The 15,672-nt window shown below is 38.4% G+C and overlaps 1 protein-coding gene across 3 annotated transcripts in view; it reads right to left on the bottom strand.

The window, feature by feature from the left end:
- Nucleotides 1-1,149: 1,149 nt before the first annotated feature.
- FMR1 (FMRP translational regulator 1) overlaps nt 1,150-15,672 on the bottom strand; it is a 33,389-nt gene continuing 18,866 nt past the window's right edge. The window contains exons 11-15 of one of the 3 annotated variants that reach the window (XM_030967384.1): nt 12,405-12,491; nt 9,415-9,610; nt 7,950-8,093; nt 6,928-7,010; nt 1,150-5,204 (exon numbers count right to left, since the gene is read on the bottom strand). In XM_030967384.1, the coding sequence (XP_030823244.1) occupies nt 5,043-5,204; nt 6,928-7,010; nt 7,950-8,093; nt 9,415-9,610; nt 12,405-12,491 (672 nt within the window). In that variant the 3' untranslated portion in view covers nt 1,150-5,042. Of the gene's footprint in view, nt 5,205-6,927; nt 7,011-7,949; nt 8,130-9,414; nt 9,611-12,404; nt 12,492-15,672 lie in introns of all 3 variants that reach the window. The other 2 variants (XM_030967383.1, XM_030967385.1) reach the window with 2 other exon arrangements.

Below are 15,672 nucleotides of genomic sequence, written 5' to 3' on the forward strand. Positions count from 1 at the left end.
CTCTGCTCTGAAGACAAGCTGAGAGAGCTGGGGCGCTTCAGCCTGGAGAAGGCTCTGGGGACACATCAGGGCGCCTCTCAGTGCCTAAATGGGCTACACAGGAAAGATGGGGAAACCTTTTTTTAGCAGGGCCTGTGCAATAGTACAAAGAGCAACAATTTTAAACAAAAAGATGTTCCAATGAGACTAGATATAAAGTTGAAGTTTTTCACCATGAAGGTGGTGAGGCCCTGGCACAGGTTGCCCAGAGAAGCTGTAGATGCCTTATGCCTGGAGGCATTCCAGGCCAGGCTGGATGGAGCTCTGGGCAACTTGGTCTACAGGAAGGTGTTCCTGCCCAAGGCAGATGGAACTTGATGATCTTTAAGGTCCCTTCCAAACAAGAACATTCTAGGATTCTACCACTTCCTTTTATTAAGGAAAGGCTCTGAAGAGACTGGGAGCAGTGTTTTTAAAATATACAGAAGCCCTAAAGTAAATGCAGATGTCATCAAATCAGCAGTTCCCTTAACAGATGAGCTGCCTAAAGCAGTTGCAGTTTGCTACAACAGCCATCTGAACTGACAAGTGAGCCTGAAAAAACTTACATATTCACATGGGTTTTTCCCCTCATTTCAGCTAATTGCATAATGAGTTTAAAGGGTGGCTCTCTTTAACCTCATTTGTATGCAGCACTAGCTTGCTAAAATAAGCAAAATACACAGTATCCTCAGTTTCATTGTTTCACTCTGCACCCAGACTAGACTCAGCCACTCTCAGCAGCTCCAGTAAAGAGATACCTGGAAATGTCTAAACCCCAAGCCTTCCTTTTCTGAAGCATATGATCTAAATGTGAGATTTTCCATGCTGATTTACCTCGCGGAACACTCCAGACAGTGTGATGCATTTCTGACATGGGACTTTTCAGACTGCTAAGAATCACAGAAAATTGCCCCCTCCCGCCCCCCTTTTAAACAGAAGACTGAATTGATTTAACTACATTTAGGAGTGTTGATTTCCCTTGCTGCAGTTGTAGTCTACATCCTAGGCTCAGCCTGAGTGCACCAGGCAAAAAAGCACATCCAAACCCCAGACCATGCCTTAATGTTTGTCCTAACATCTCTTCAACACTCAAGTTCTTTGCATTTACACTCTACATCCATGTGATCATTTTTTGCTTTAAATTAACTGATTTTATTGGAAACCAGTTTCCTAAATGCAGTGCAAAACTGTAAACATTTTTTCCTACTGAATTTTCAGTCGATACACAAAATTACCTATGATTGTTGCTCTTTCTTATAATCCAATTCTATACAGTACTCAAAGCACACAAAAAATACTGCTTTAAAGTCTATTGTAAAGTAATTTTTAAACAATGTAAAAAAAGAATAATCATGGCAAACTGACTCATCTGGGTTTAACAGCAATTATTTCTATCAAACTATTTGAGATGAATGACCTTTGTAACTGTGAAAGCACAAGTGACAGATATGCGATGCATTTTAAAAAATTTGTAGAAAACCAGATTCTTCCCCCATGCAGGCAAAAGATCCACAGTCCTCTATCAAAGACTCACACTGCCAGAGTTGCTTACAGCTGTTTCTGTAAATCACAGCATAAAAATATGAGAAACTCACATTGTGCTTAAGTCTAATGAACCTCTGGCAAGGAGAACCTTGTGATCCAAGTGGTATCTACTCAGAACACGAAGCTCAGGAGGTCTAACCTCACTTTTCCTAACATACATTAAGCTACCTTAATATCTTAACTGTGCAAACACCCCTAGTCACCCAATTTCATGGGTGTGAATGTCTGGAGAAGACTGTGACTGGTATCTTTTAGGATGAAAATCTGTTAAGTTCAAGTGAATGATGAACAAGCTTAGTACACACTACTGTGGAAACAACAAGCTCAGCCTCATCACTTTTTAAAAAATTCTTTTAAGTAGCCACCAGAACCAGCAACACATCTCTCCCACCCCTTAACACAGGTATTCCACTGTAAGTCTTGCTGCTTCTGGGAACAGAAAAAACCTTTAACAATACATAGGATAAAAGTATGTAACACCCATCTTCTCTTGCAGATTAGCAGAGAACTTAGCAAACTGAACAGCAGGACTCCTGAAATGACTGAGGAATACTCACTGGAAACTAAATTTTTTCCTTTTAATGTTCAATATTGAAGGGTTTTGCAGGGAAACATACTGCAAGTTCAGGAAAATAAGCTGCCTTTCACAGTAAGTAAGTGCTTGTAGGAAGAAGTAAGGTCTACACTCAGTCCCATACTCAGAGCACTCAATGTCCTTCCTGGACATGGTACACAATATTTGATATTAGGGACAAAGAAGGGCTGAAAAAGCTCCTCAGTAACTGATTCAAATAACTCCTGTATTCATGAAACTAAACCTAGTATCTTCTTGAACTCATGAGTGCTCATAAAGAGATTTTTATCTGCTTAAAAAAAAGCTGAATAGAGAGATTTTTTTCCTTGACAAAGTTTTAATAACAACTCTGAATATCTTAACTCCCCACCCATCATTAACAAAAATGCATTCAGTAAACAACAGAAACACAAACTTTCTATTTTTTTCAGCATTTGTTAATTCATAGGCTTTGAGCTCAACCTTCCTGAATTCAGACTTTGGCATGATTCACAAATATCTCTCACTCTTTCAAAGAACTTTATTTTAAAAATAATTTTAATTCATTAGACCGTACTTTATAATAGTTACCAATAGGATGGACCTGAACTCAAGCATCAGACATTTGTTGCACTTTCAAGTTTTGTAACAACATGACTTTTCAAAATAAAAGTGTACATTTAGATTCACAGGTTAATTTGTTGAAATTTAATAACATCTAAAATCACTGGAATATGAACTGAAAGGGATATATGTGAAGTATACAAATACTGAAAAAGGTCATAACCCCAAAACCCACGTGGAAATGGAATGCAGCCAATTAGTCAGACTCTGGTTTAGGAATTTCACATTTACCTGGGTTAGCACCTTAGTGAACTCAACCACTGAATGTGAGAAATGAGTGCATGAAGTGTGACCACTCAACAGGTACTGTACCATTCCATGAGGAGATTGTGTCTTCTTGAGCATTTTGTGCTGTATTTTTGAGATCTGGTAATATCTGAGACTTTTCTAAAATGTGTAAATAAACAATGGCTACAGTTAAAGTCTAAACAAAGAAATACTTCCTACTTTCTGTCAGTTGAGATTTTTTAAAGCAATCATTCATAAGGATTGCATCAACATCAGTTAGCAGAGGAAGATCAAACTTTATTGAAACTGCTTGCATACAAAATATATTGCACTATAACCAAACAAATGTCAACATAAAATCCAATCTGTTGTAGCTAATATGTACAGAGAATATTGCCCAAGAGCAGTTACATTACAAGGTCAGTCTACCTTGGTTAATTATCTACAGTATTTTAAACCAAACAGCTTACAGATGATGTGTGCAAGGTACCAATTTCTGTTTTCAAATACTATACATTCCCAAAATAAATAACTAGAAATCAACATTAATGTTTGGCAATACTTTTTAAGACATTTTTATATTTGTTAAATCATGTGCAGTTCGTTGCCAGTTTTAGTATGCTCACCTGTATGCAAGGAAAAAAAAGAATGAAGAAAGCAAAGAAACAAAACTCACAAAATACATCAGAGGCAAGGTCAAGTTTGTACAATTCTGTACATAAACAGTGGCTCTCCTTCTGGAGAAATCTGAACAAAAATGGACTAAAATGAAGGTCCTTATGCAGTTGTGCCCAGTAAGTTTAACATGTGATCAGAAATGAAAGAAAGCACAGCTCCTCCCACCACTTCCCACCCTTCCCTGGTGTACAGCTGTACTTTGCATCAAATTCTGTGACACCTTCATATTGGCTGGTAATTAGGACCCTGCAGCTCAAAATATGAAGAACTTTTATTTTACCTTCAATATTTCAACTACTGTATCTGTAGTTGCCAGGGCATAACATGTGGTGACTTTCTTCTTACCTCTCCTGAAATAGCCCCCAAATTAAAAACAGCAATTCAAAAATTTTGGGAGGATGAAAACCATCAATGCTTTAGGCTGGTCATCTGGCCAAACAGCAGGCACCCATTACTAGCTTGTGAACATGTTACACTTGTTCCCTCAGTAACAATGAATTTTTTAGTTTTCCACAATGGAAAGATTTTTTTTTTAGGTTTTTTTTTTAAAAAAAAGCTCCTGTACTGCCTACAAAGAAAAAAATTACACCCCTTTTTCAATAACACTATTTGCCAAATCTTCAGTGCAAAATAAATTTCCTATTCTTATAACTGCCTAACTGAATGTTTATGTAAGGAAAAATTATGGAAAGCATGCACTTGTCTATAAAGTACTAACGTCTGACAAGGATTGCTACATATATTTTACATTTAGTGTTACCAACTCATCTTCCCTGATTTCTGCATCCAAATATAATATTCCTACCTGCCAAGATATAAAAAAGGCACAGATCATACAACTTTTTTGCTAATGAAAATGACAATTGTTACATCACACAGATTTCAGGGTCCACCAAAATATTGAAAAAGGTGGACCAGAATGTGAACTGACACAGGACATAAAACGACATAGCATTTCATGAAGAACTGGTAAGTTAGATTGAAAACAGAAGCCAATTTGATTACTGCAAACACTATTTATTCTGAAAATTGAAATTGAGCAGTGAATTTGACCCGATGTGTTAAAATGGTACAACTGAACAGAAAGTTTACCAATGCACAGCTCAGTATTTTTAAAACAAACAAAAAAGAATCTTTCATCTTTTGAACTGCAATATGTACTTGGAAGCGATTTTCAGAAGTTCAGGTATTTTTATGCAAATATTTGAATAACTTCTTATTCTGAAAACAACTGCATACTGTTGATGTTAAAAAAGGCTAACAGAGAACATATGTTCATTTCATGCCCTGCGCCATCTTGCCTACTATTTTGTCTTTGGCCTAACAAGTTTCTCTAACATGGAATAGGAATTACTGAAACAGTATAGGAAGTATGACTTCAGAGTTATGCAGTTTAGGGGACTCCGTTGACCAGCGGCTGCTGAGCGTCCGCGCTGTCCGTCTTCTCCTTCTTGGGGTTCCGCTCCTTGCCCGTGCGCAGCCGGCTGCCTTCACTCGAGGTATTCTGTAAGGTTTTAGTGTGGACACTCCTTTCATTATTGCAGTCAATTCTGATCTGGAACAATTCACAGTTATACAAAGCATTCTCCTCCTTTCCTCCACCCGTGGGTGCTCTCGGAGCAGCAAATAGTGCCAGCCCCTCATGGCTTTGTTAAATGTATCCAGCTGCAGGGGAGGGTGAAAATTCTTCTCTGTTCAAAAAATGCCACATACCTGTGAGCCAAAAAATCCTCTGCCATCTACCTAGCCTTTGCAGCTAAGAGAAAAATTTCCAGTTTGTTTGTGCACAAAAGAGTTGAATTAGTATCAGATGGATCTCTGAAACATTATTTCAACTTCTAGTAATTCAACTTCCTACTCTTTATACGCAAAAAGCCCCCAAATGACATAGCGTCATTCCATGGCAACATCCTGAATCTCAGAATCTACTCATACCTTTTTTGAATCTGAAAAAAAAAATCCATTTAATACACCCAAAAAACTTCTGCAGCCTTTTTAAGTGGTCATAAAAAAATTCAAGAGAGCATGTTGAAAGCATATTTTTATGCTTGCAAAGGAGGCAAATGCTTATTCCTTTACATGTAACATGATTTTTGCAACTTGCTCAGCCAGATCTGAACAACATGCAAGTCCTTATTTTCTTATAACATGTCACTGCATCCAAATCTTGGAGCAACAGACAAAACCCCCCATAATTTAAGTGCCTTATGTATTTTTTCAGCACCACATTTCCTCACTGCCTCCTTCAAACTTGGTAAGGTAATTACTATTTAATTATAAAACTCACATGGCCATTATTTATTTTTTGTTCTGCCAAGTTAATTACTTGCATTTCACATGCCTATTCAATTACTACACCTTTAAGTTCAGCACTTCCATTTCAAAAACTAAGCATCTGGTCACTTATTCTGTTTTGTCCCTTTCTTAACCAGGTTTTTAAAAAACTAGCCAAGAGTCACCTTCATGTCCCACTGGAACCCTGACTGCTGGTACCACCACCCAGAGGCAGCAGCTTGCAGCTGCTCAGTGTTTCTTCCTCCCAGCTTAACTCCTCCTATGCAGTAAGAGATGGTGGAAGGTTTGCAAGCTACCACTTACAGCAAGGACAGTTTCCATGCGGGGAAATTTAAAATATATACATAAGGTATCAACTTGATAACTTCATGAAACAAAGCATTTGAAAAAATGTAGAAATATCTTCATAAAAAGCTTAAAAATATTTAAGGTTACAAGCTATTTCAAACCTCTTACTTAAAAAGTTTCTTGATGTGAATTTTAAACTTACTTTCTAGACTGAATAGCCTTCAATTACAAATGTTTCATTTAATAGCGAAGGTAGATTAAACTTCAGAAACTTTCTTACTCTGAGGATTCTGGCTACAACACACTCTCTTTATATAGTGTTAAAGATTTTCTTCCCTCAGGTACATAGAAGATAGACAACAACACACAACACAGCACAGCAAGAAATAAAAGCTAAAACCAAAGCGCTAGTAAGAACAGAGACTGAAATCAAGCTGGTTAGTAAATCTTTGGGACTTGTCATCAGTTTTTCACCAGAGGTAAACAGCATTAAAAATTGGATCTTTACACAGCTTGATATATTTAGAGTCCTGAGCATCTGTGTCAGTTGGTAACATAACTTTTGTAGATGTGATTAGGGAGTCAAAGAATATGGAATCACAAGGCTACAGTGTCACTCACAGCTGAAGACTCTACTGTTAGTATAGGACACAATGCAATTTTAGCTTACAGACTTCCCACATGAGCAGAGTTACCTCAAGAGACCCGTCCGCTGTCCTCCCTTTTGCCTCTCTTGAGTTACGCTGACGGTTGTCTGTTCGCGACTGTTCATCATTGCCTGGAAGGAGAATTAATCCACCAAGTTGTTCAACAAAGACATCATCTTCTGCCACTTAAATTTTACACAAGCACAGTAGGCAATTCAGAATTTTCTGGCTCATGAACAAGTATTATGACTAACATTTAACAACAGCTCTTAAACTATGGGCCAGGAATCACTAAAGAAAATGTTCTCAGGTGATAAGGCAGACAAAACCTCATTGTTTAAAGCCACCATAGTTAAAAAAACAATGACTAGTGACTGGAAAAAAAACATTTCTCAAAATTATTAACCACAGAAGAGAGGTACACAATCAATAGTGTTTAATACCTTCACATTTTTCAATGTAAGCTTCCTAAATTATACATTATCATCTTATTATGCAGCACCCATATGTTGAAAAAAAAAATTCAAGAAATAAGCAGAGTTGCAGAATAAAGTATTTTAACCAATAAATCTAATGGAACATCATATGGTCTTGTATATATATTTAACTTTTTAAAGTTATCCCATCTTACTTTTGCCTGGTCCTTTCCATTGAACACATAAATTACAATGTTATCCTGTTCCATGAAAATCAAATACAAGAAGATGTGAATACAGACAGCTGAATGAGTAATACAGATTTTAGAACATTTTTCTGTATCTACTGACAAACTAGAATTTGATTCCTTGATGTCCATCTGTGATGGACAAACTCGAGCCAAGACCCATTTTAGGAAAAAAATGATAGTGAAAGCTCCCGCAAAAATAAAGCAGGTCAAAAAGAATTTTACCCCTCTGCTCAATGCTCAACATATTTGAAACAAAATACTCCATTTAAAAGACTGACAAGAGAAGTCAGGAGAGGCCACCAGGTGGGGAGTTGGAGCAGACGAGGAAAGGAGCAGCGGGCAGAAGGGAGTTTGCTTTAGGATTCCCTCACTGACAGCCGTTTCCAAAGGGAGTCTGGTTTACCTTTGAATCCTCCGCGGCCCCGCCCGCCCTGGCCTCGGGCGCCGCCGCCGCGCCTCCGCCCGTCCCCCCTGCGCAGGTAATTGTCCCGCTCCTCCTCTGCCGGGGCCGCCGACCAATCGCTCAGCTCGTCTCTGTGATCAGACTCTGTTTCAGAAGCATTTGATGCTTCAGAATTAGTTCCTATCAAGAGGATGAAAAAAATCCAAACACGCCAGTGTAGCTTAGCATGAAATTACTATAGTAGAATGCAAAATGTATATATTTATATTTTTTCTTTCTTTTTTTGTTAATAGACAGTTTTGGGATGTTTTTGCTCTGTAACATACATAATACAGAAAGGTACATAATATATATTACTTCAAAATTCAAGACAAACTAATAAAAATTAGTTGTTGTTTAAGGCTAAATAATTAAGTGTGCCACATGCTTAAAATTGCTGTTATCAGTATATCAATAGATTACTGAATATACTACAAAATGTAATAAAAGTCTAATAAAACATAAGTTTAATAGACTAGACTCCTTCGTATTTCTACAACTGGAAGTTGTGAATATAACCTGTCCTGTCTCCTCTCACCACTGCAATTCATCTATGAAAAGAAAAAAATTCCATCAAGAAACAGCCTGTAAACAGACTAAAAAAGCAGAGAACAAAGTCAAAATGCTAGAAATGTATCAAATCAAATAAATGGCCATTGCGATTTTTCCAATTAACAGATCACCTTTATTGACAAAAGCTGGTTCTTTCCCCATTTTTTCCTCCCATAACCCACATTATTAGCAAGGTGAGTTTACATCTTCTAAAAACATTAATTTTGTATTATGCAGAATGTAAGCTAAGATTTTCTTACAAAGCTCACACTACAGGCCTTTCAGTCAGGACAAACACCATCTGACCTACATTATGGATAACAAAGTAATAGACTGCTCTGAAGAAGCACAATCTGGAAAACTATTCATTAATGAATTATCTAAGGTTTCAAAGAGTAACACATTGTTTTGGTGACTATGGTCTTCTATTAAAAACATAAAAGTTAAATTTAATATGAAGAAAATAGCTTTCCTGTAAATTGAGCTCCACCGTATTTTCACCTATAAATATTTATATTAGGATAGACTCACACAGGCTTAAATGAAAACTGAGACTTCATTGTCAGGAATTGTTCAAAATATAGATAAAATAACAATCCTTGCCCTAAGGAGTTAGGGAATAACTAGATATGCTCCATAATGTAGAAGACAGAAGCATGCTGTAAGAAGCAGGAACTGCATGGAAATCAGCGTAGATTACAGGAAAGCACTACACTTGGAAGTACTTTCTTACAGCATAAAGCTCAATATCATCTTCAAATATTAACACTCAACAGTAACTGCATTTTAAACAGCTCTAAGTCCAGTCTTTTCCAAGAAGTCTTAAGACCAGGAGGCCTCCTTGAGAAGTGCAGGTGTCCCTGGAGGCACCTACCTGAAGCATAGCCTGGCCCACGCCGGCTGTGGCCGCGGTTCCGGTAGGGGCGGCTGCCGCGGCCGAGGCCGGGCCCGTCGTCGGTCGTGTACCCTTTGTCCTTGTCCGGGCGGTTCGAGGGGGGCCTGGAAGTGGCTCCGATCTGTCGCAGTTGCTCATCAATTTGCAATCTTTCCAAACGCAGCTGGTCCACTTCCTGTGCAAACACAAGCCCAGCAAGTCATGTACCATCACTATGTAACCATCTGCATGTGCACACATGCAGGTCTGAGAAAGAAAAATCACTGAAATATTGCAACTGATCATCTGTTTAATACTCAAACAGCAACTCAGCTTTGAGAATAACTTGTTTGACAGAAAGACTTTCAGATGTTCAAATCCATGTGCTACCAACACAACTTTTCCAGTGGCACAGTTGATAAGTTTAAGTTTGTATCAAGAAAAAGCACTCAGATCAGGACACAAGCTCTTTACACTGCTGCACATAACAACATAAAAGTAATTTACAATTCTGATGTAACAGTATTGTTCCATAAAAAGGCACTCTGCTGTTAAACCCTCCACAATGATAATGAACAGCATGAGGAAGCATAAAAGCATAGAGAGAAAAGTAACTCAGGCACAGAGGCATCAGCATGCAGCACCCTCACCATGTACAACTGGGTAAAAGAGATACAGCAACACATATTCAGAGAAAAGGGCAATCCCCTTTTCTTTTTCTTAATTAGGGAGAAATCTATTGATAGAAGTTTAATTCTGACACTGCATCCTCTGCAGGTCACCTAGCCCAGCCAGGACTTTGCTAAGATGCTGTGGTACTCAGGAATGCACATCAGTAACTTGGTGGATAGCTTTTCACTCCCCCTTAAAATGTTCCCTAACTCAACCTTCCTTTAGGAAGACTAAGACTTCTTGCTCCAGACTCTCCCATTGGTATCAGTGGTTGATGTTCCTTAGGACAAATCTTATAAATAAAAAAAACCAAAACCGAAGATGACATTCAGCACCTCATCCTTCCTGTTTGTGAGCACGTTTCCTCCTCCATCGAGCAGCAGGCCTGTATTTTCTCTGGCATTCATTTTGCTGCCAATATCTCTGCAGAAGCTCTTCCTGTTCCCCTTCACAAACCTTGCCATATTCAACTCCTGATGGACTTCAGCTTTCCAAACTCATCCCTGCCCACACAAACTGTGGTTTTATACTCCATCTGATTCACCTGTCCTTACTTTACTTGTATCCTCATTTTTTCTATACTAATTTAGCCACAGGTTTCTTGTTGATCCCTGCAGGCCTACTGTTACTTTTGTGTGAACACCTGCATATCAAGATGGACTACTCTTGAGCTCAGAGAAGGTGATGCTTTAAGAGCCGCTCTTCCAAACTTGATTTCCTTCCAGGAATGTATCCTATGAGATTCTTCCAAGCAGATCCCTGAACAGGCCAAAGTCCACCTGCAGACCTCCTGCAGTCTCAGGCTGTGAATCCTGGTCTAAGTCTTTCCTCTCAAGATCCTGAAAATTCACTACAGTCATTCCAGCCAAGTCTGCTTTCTTGTTTTTACACACAAAGAAATCCATGACTCTGAGCCGATTCGGTACATTTGATGTTGATGCACTATTATGTATCTTTTACAAAAAGTTTCCTTAATAATCTTTGCCTGGAGGCATAAAAACATGAAAATCTTAGAGGAACACGTCTGTCCCACTTCTTGTCAGTGAACTGGAGGACATTATTCTGAATCATAAGGCAACAGGCCACTAAGATAACAACATTTTCTGGTTTTATGTTTAATGGGATGAGAAGGCCAAGATAAAACCTTAGAAGTAAGAATCTATCCAGTAGTTATCACAGACTGATGAACACTTACTTGTGACCTTTGGTTCAGGAAGGTTTAAGAGCACTAAGACAAAGTGACCATAGTTCATGATGAACTGATCAATTTAAAACAAAATTGCTGAGCTATTCAAACACTTCCCACTACCATGTCAGTGCCCATTTAAGTACTGACTCACATGCAAGTATGCACTTTAGGCAGCCAAAAAAGTTTAAACCAGAAATATCTTTTCAAATCATAGCAAGCATGCAAGAGATGAACTTGATTTTTAGTATTAGTTTTCATCTGGTTCTTCTCTGCCTCTGCCTTGTGACAGCTGCAGAGCTGCTGTACCTCTGCTCCAAAACACTGACAAAAGCAGGGTTAAAAGGTAAAGTGACTGAGTTGATAGGAGAAGTTGTTTCTTCTCTTGACTTCTTTGATTACCTCTATTAAAAAGTGTAACAATGTATAGAAATTTTAGCATTCTAAAAGATGCACTGATGGCTACTGCACTGACTGGACATAAATCATGAATGGTCTGAAGGCTTCAAAACAGATGCAAGACTTTATTTAATTAAATGAACTCAAAGCTGTCCCTACTGTTAGATCTGGCCCTGCCATTGAAGACTGGGCACCTGGCCACAACCACAGGCAAAAGTAACTATAAGCAACAACATGGGATATTTTTTGCTCCCTATACAACAGACCACTCATCACAGACTACTGGGGAAGTTATGGAGCCAAGAGGCAAACATATAAAGCTGAGTTGCCTACAAAACATGCTCAGGTATGAAATGTCAATTCATTACAGAAACAGTCATTTAGCATTTTTGCATTAAAACAAATGCCCACTCTATACAAGATTCTGCATGGAAGGCTGTTTGCTCTGCAGTTGCATGAAGGACTGACTACTCTTTCATATATAAAGCTGGCAGCACGTTTTGACAGATTTTTTAATTTTCTTACTTTTCTATAATTTGCATCCTGAAAAAAGTTGTCATCCCACTCTTTAGACAAATTATTCTTTTAAAAACATTTCATTTTCAGACAGAGAACCTGTTATAATACTAATTGGTCAACAATCTCAGGACCTGAACAGTTAATCATCATCACACTGTTACATCCCAAGTATTGATGGAAAAAATCAGTGGTAAAGCAGCATCATTATCCTCACCTTTAAATAATTAAGATGATAATCCAGAAGAACAGTTGCATTAGTGATGCTATCCTTGGTTCCTACAAACACAAATGGTACCATGCCCTAAAACACAGAAACAATAGGCTTTGGTTATTGATAAGGTATTGAATGCTGAATTAGGTATTCAATTCAAACTACTGTAAAACCTGAATACAATTCTTACACCATGAATAAGCAAAAATGAAAAAGTGAGACAACAGTATATTTTAATTCTGGTATTGACTACACCACATACTCTAATTCCCTTTATGCAAAGAGCTTTTTTCAATAGGCAGATTTAGATCATTTGCATCACAATGTAAATATTTATTTTTCTGAACAAGTGAAAAAGAGTCAATTTAGAACACTTTATGTTTTCCCCCTTCAAAATAATACCACCTTTGCTGACTGCATGCATTCTCTCACACCAGCTCCTTTTGGTCTACCTTTGATCTTTTAAAAAAGTAAATCAAATTAACATTCTGTCACAAAACAAAACCTGATCCTTCTTGAAGATCTATACAGCTGTAAAAAAAAAAGCCAAAAAATATTCAAGGAAGAGTTAGTACTTCAGGTGATGATTTCTAACTTACAGTTCTTCTACCCTTCAAGCACATGAAGTGACTCAATAAATACATGGAAAATACAAATCTGGAAATTCGAAGTCTGAAATTATGACACTGGGAGACAAAACACCCAAAGATTAACTTAGGCAGCCAAAGCAGGTGAAAAAAAACCTATCTAAAAGGTTCCACTGATGTGGAAAACAAAGTAAACCTTAGCAACAGAAGGACAATTGTTGCAGTGTGATGCAGTTCCCTGTTTTAGCTGTCCCGATCCTTTCCCAGGTGTGGTAATACCTTCTCCCTTCCCCTCTCCCTGCCTCCTGCTGAGAGCTGTCCGTCAATCTCAGTAGGCCAGCAAGGCCATCGTCTGATCGGCAAAGTTCACAAGATGCCTCTCAGCCCTGGGGACAATTGGCCTGTCTAGGTGTCATTGTCCCCTGAGACTTCCCCCCTCCTACCTGGTTGGTGGCATTTCTACCCCTTCCCTCCCCCTGTCCCTGGAGCTTAAAAGGATGCTGAGACCATGTGGTCGGGATTCTGTGGAGCTGAAGATTCAGAGATCAGTGACCCTGGAATAAAACTCTGGATTAAACCCTCCGCAGAATCCGTCTCCTTTTTATCTTCACCTCACCTAAAGCTTCTCCATCAGAGGTAATATCTGAATTCCTGCTTGTCTGGACTTGTCTAAGTGCCTAGCTGCAACATACAGCCAGCCAAAGGTGTCTCTGAGGTGAAACACCACTGCTGCCGCCGCTGGCCAAGCAGCAAGGCCCAGAAGAGCCCAGGCACATTCCACCCAGTAATATTGGGATATTATTCCAATAGACAATTTCTACAGCAAAACCTCTGACACTCAGCCAGGTCCCTGCAGCATTTCAGAGGTGTGAGTGCAGCCCACCAAGGCCAAAGGAGTGAACCTGACTGTTCCAGCAGCTGCAGCACCTGGGCAGAAGCTTCACTGTGGACTGCAGAGGTTAAGCTGAGCATCTCCAACACTCAGCTGCTGAAGCCCATGCCACTGCAGACCAGAGCCTGGCACACCTGCTGATTATCTCAAATATTGTTCTGCTATCTCATAATTACCTCTAAAGAAGCCTTTAATTTTCACTGTGCACACACCCTATACAGAACTGCATTCCATAGGAAGGTTTGTTGCAGAAGTGAAATGATTTGAGACACTAATGTCTTAAAAATTAAAAGCACACTATGCTGAGATTGCCCAGGAGTGGCCAGTCTATAATTTGTCTCCCCTTTTAAGGTTGTGTTTGGTTTTCTTGCCCCCTCCCTTTCTTTTACAGGCAGAGAACTTACATTAGACCTTACGCATCTACATTAAGTAACCAGGAAAAATAATATATACACAGTCCTCTAGTGCTAAGGAACCTCAACATTAACACTGACTTTCATAGGCATTAAAAATTCTTTAGCCACAGGCATTGTTGACTGAAATGTTTTATTATCTGGGGTATTTTAAGTTTCATAAATATTTTATACAACCTGATAAAGAGCAGTGAAATTTCTACTAAACTGGCATTAACTAGCTCACAGTATCAATTATTAAACGATGACAAGACAAATGATTTAAGAGGGCATTTAAGGAAACGGCTTCTGTTGCTTCTGGCAGTGGATTCAAGGTATAACAATGCCAGCTATTAAGAATATGAGCTGGTAACCATATCAAGCAATTTCAGCCATACAAAAGCAGCAAAGTGCTTATTTATTGAACCTTATTTTTGTCTTCAAAGCAAAAGTACCTATGTTCAGCTTGGCTGCAGAGAGGGAAACTGAGCAGACTTTACATGCATACTAAATTCAGATATAAAAGTAATATATATTAGTGTAACAAACAGTACCTATCTCATTTTAAAATATGAAAAGCCTGAAGATAGCCTGTTATAATATAATGGGATGTATAAAACTGCACTTTAAACTAATGGGCAGTATTCTAACATCTCTGTCACATAAAAAGAACCAAGTGCTGTATTAAAATTTAATTGAACTACTGTTCTACTACAAGAAGAAGGGCTGCAATATCCACACTTACATATGGAAAGATTATTTGGATTTTATAGTTGAAATAAAGCTGCATTCAATTTACAAGTACCAACTCTTACCTATTAAAGTCTGATCTCAGGTTTCTGTATTGCACCTGGCATGACACAACTAACATGTGAAGCAGTGCAAGCAATGCCAGTGTTAGAAATCTCATTAACAGGTAAAGCAGAAGTATGAATGCAGAGCTTGACAGGTAAAAAAACCTTTCAAGATAATCCTTAAAAGCTGCATTTTGGACAGAAAAATGTAAGCAAATCAGCTTTTTCAAGTCAGATTAAAAAAAAAAAAAGCCAGACATAGTCCCTGCAGCCATGAGTACTGGCTCTTTTACCCTTCTGTGATTCTCTAGCCTGCAGCAATAGCAGCACCCTCGTGCTTATTAAACTAATTCCATTTTATGCTGCAGGAATTTTTCTTTAGAAATTAAATACGACAGACCAGTGAAATCTTTAAGTCTAAATATTGACAATTTACCTTTTTAGACAGATGTAAAACTAGTAGAATAGTAAAAAAAACCCTCAGTTAATTGCTTAGCCACTCTGTATAGAAAGATGGAAATTGGATTGTGGATTTCCACTAAGTCCTACAGTGATAAAACAGCAGAGGAAATAACTACTTAAGCAAGAACATAAGAAACCACATTT

The sequence above is a fragment of the Camarhynchus parvulus genome, chromosome 4A (genome assembly GCF_901933205.1).
Source record: "Camarhynchus parvulus chromosome 4A, STF_HiC, whole genome shotgun sequence".
Taxonomy (NCBI): domain Eukaryota; kingdom Metazoa; phylum Chordata; class Aves; order Passeriformes; family Thraupidae; genus Camarhynchus; species Camarhynchus parvulus.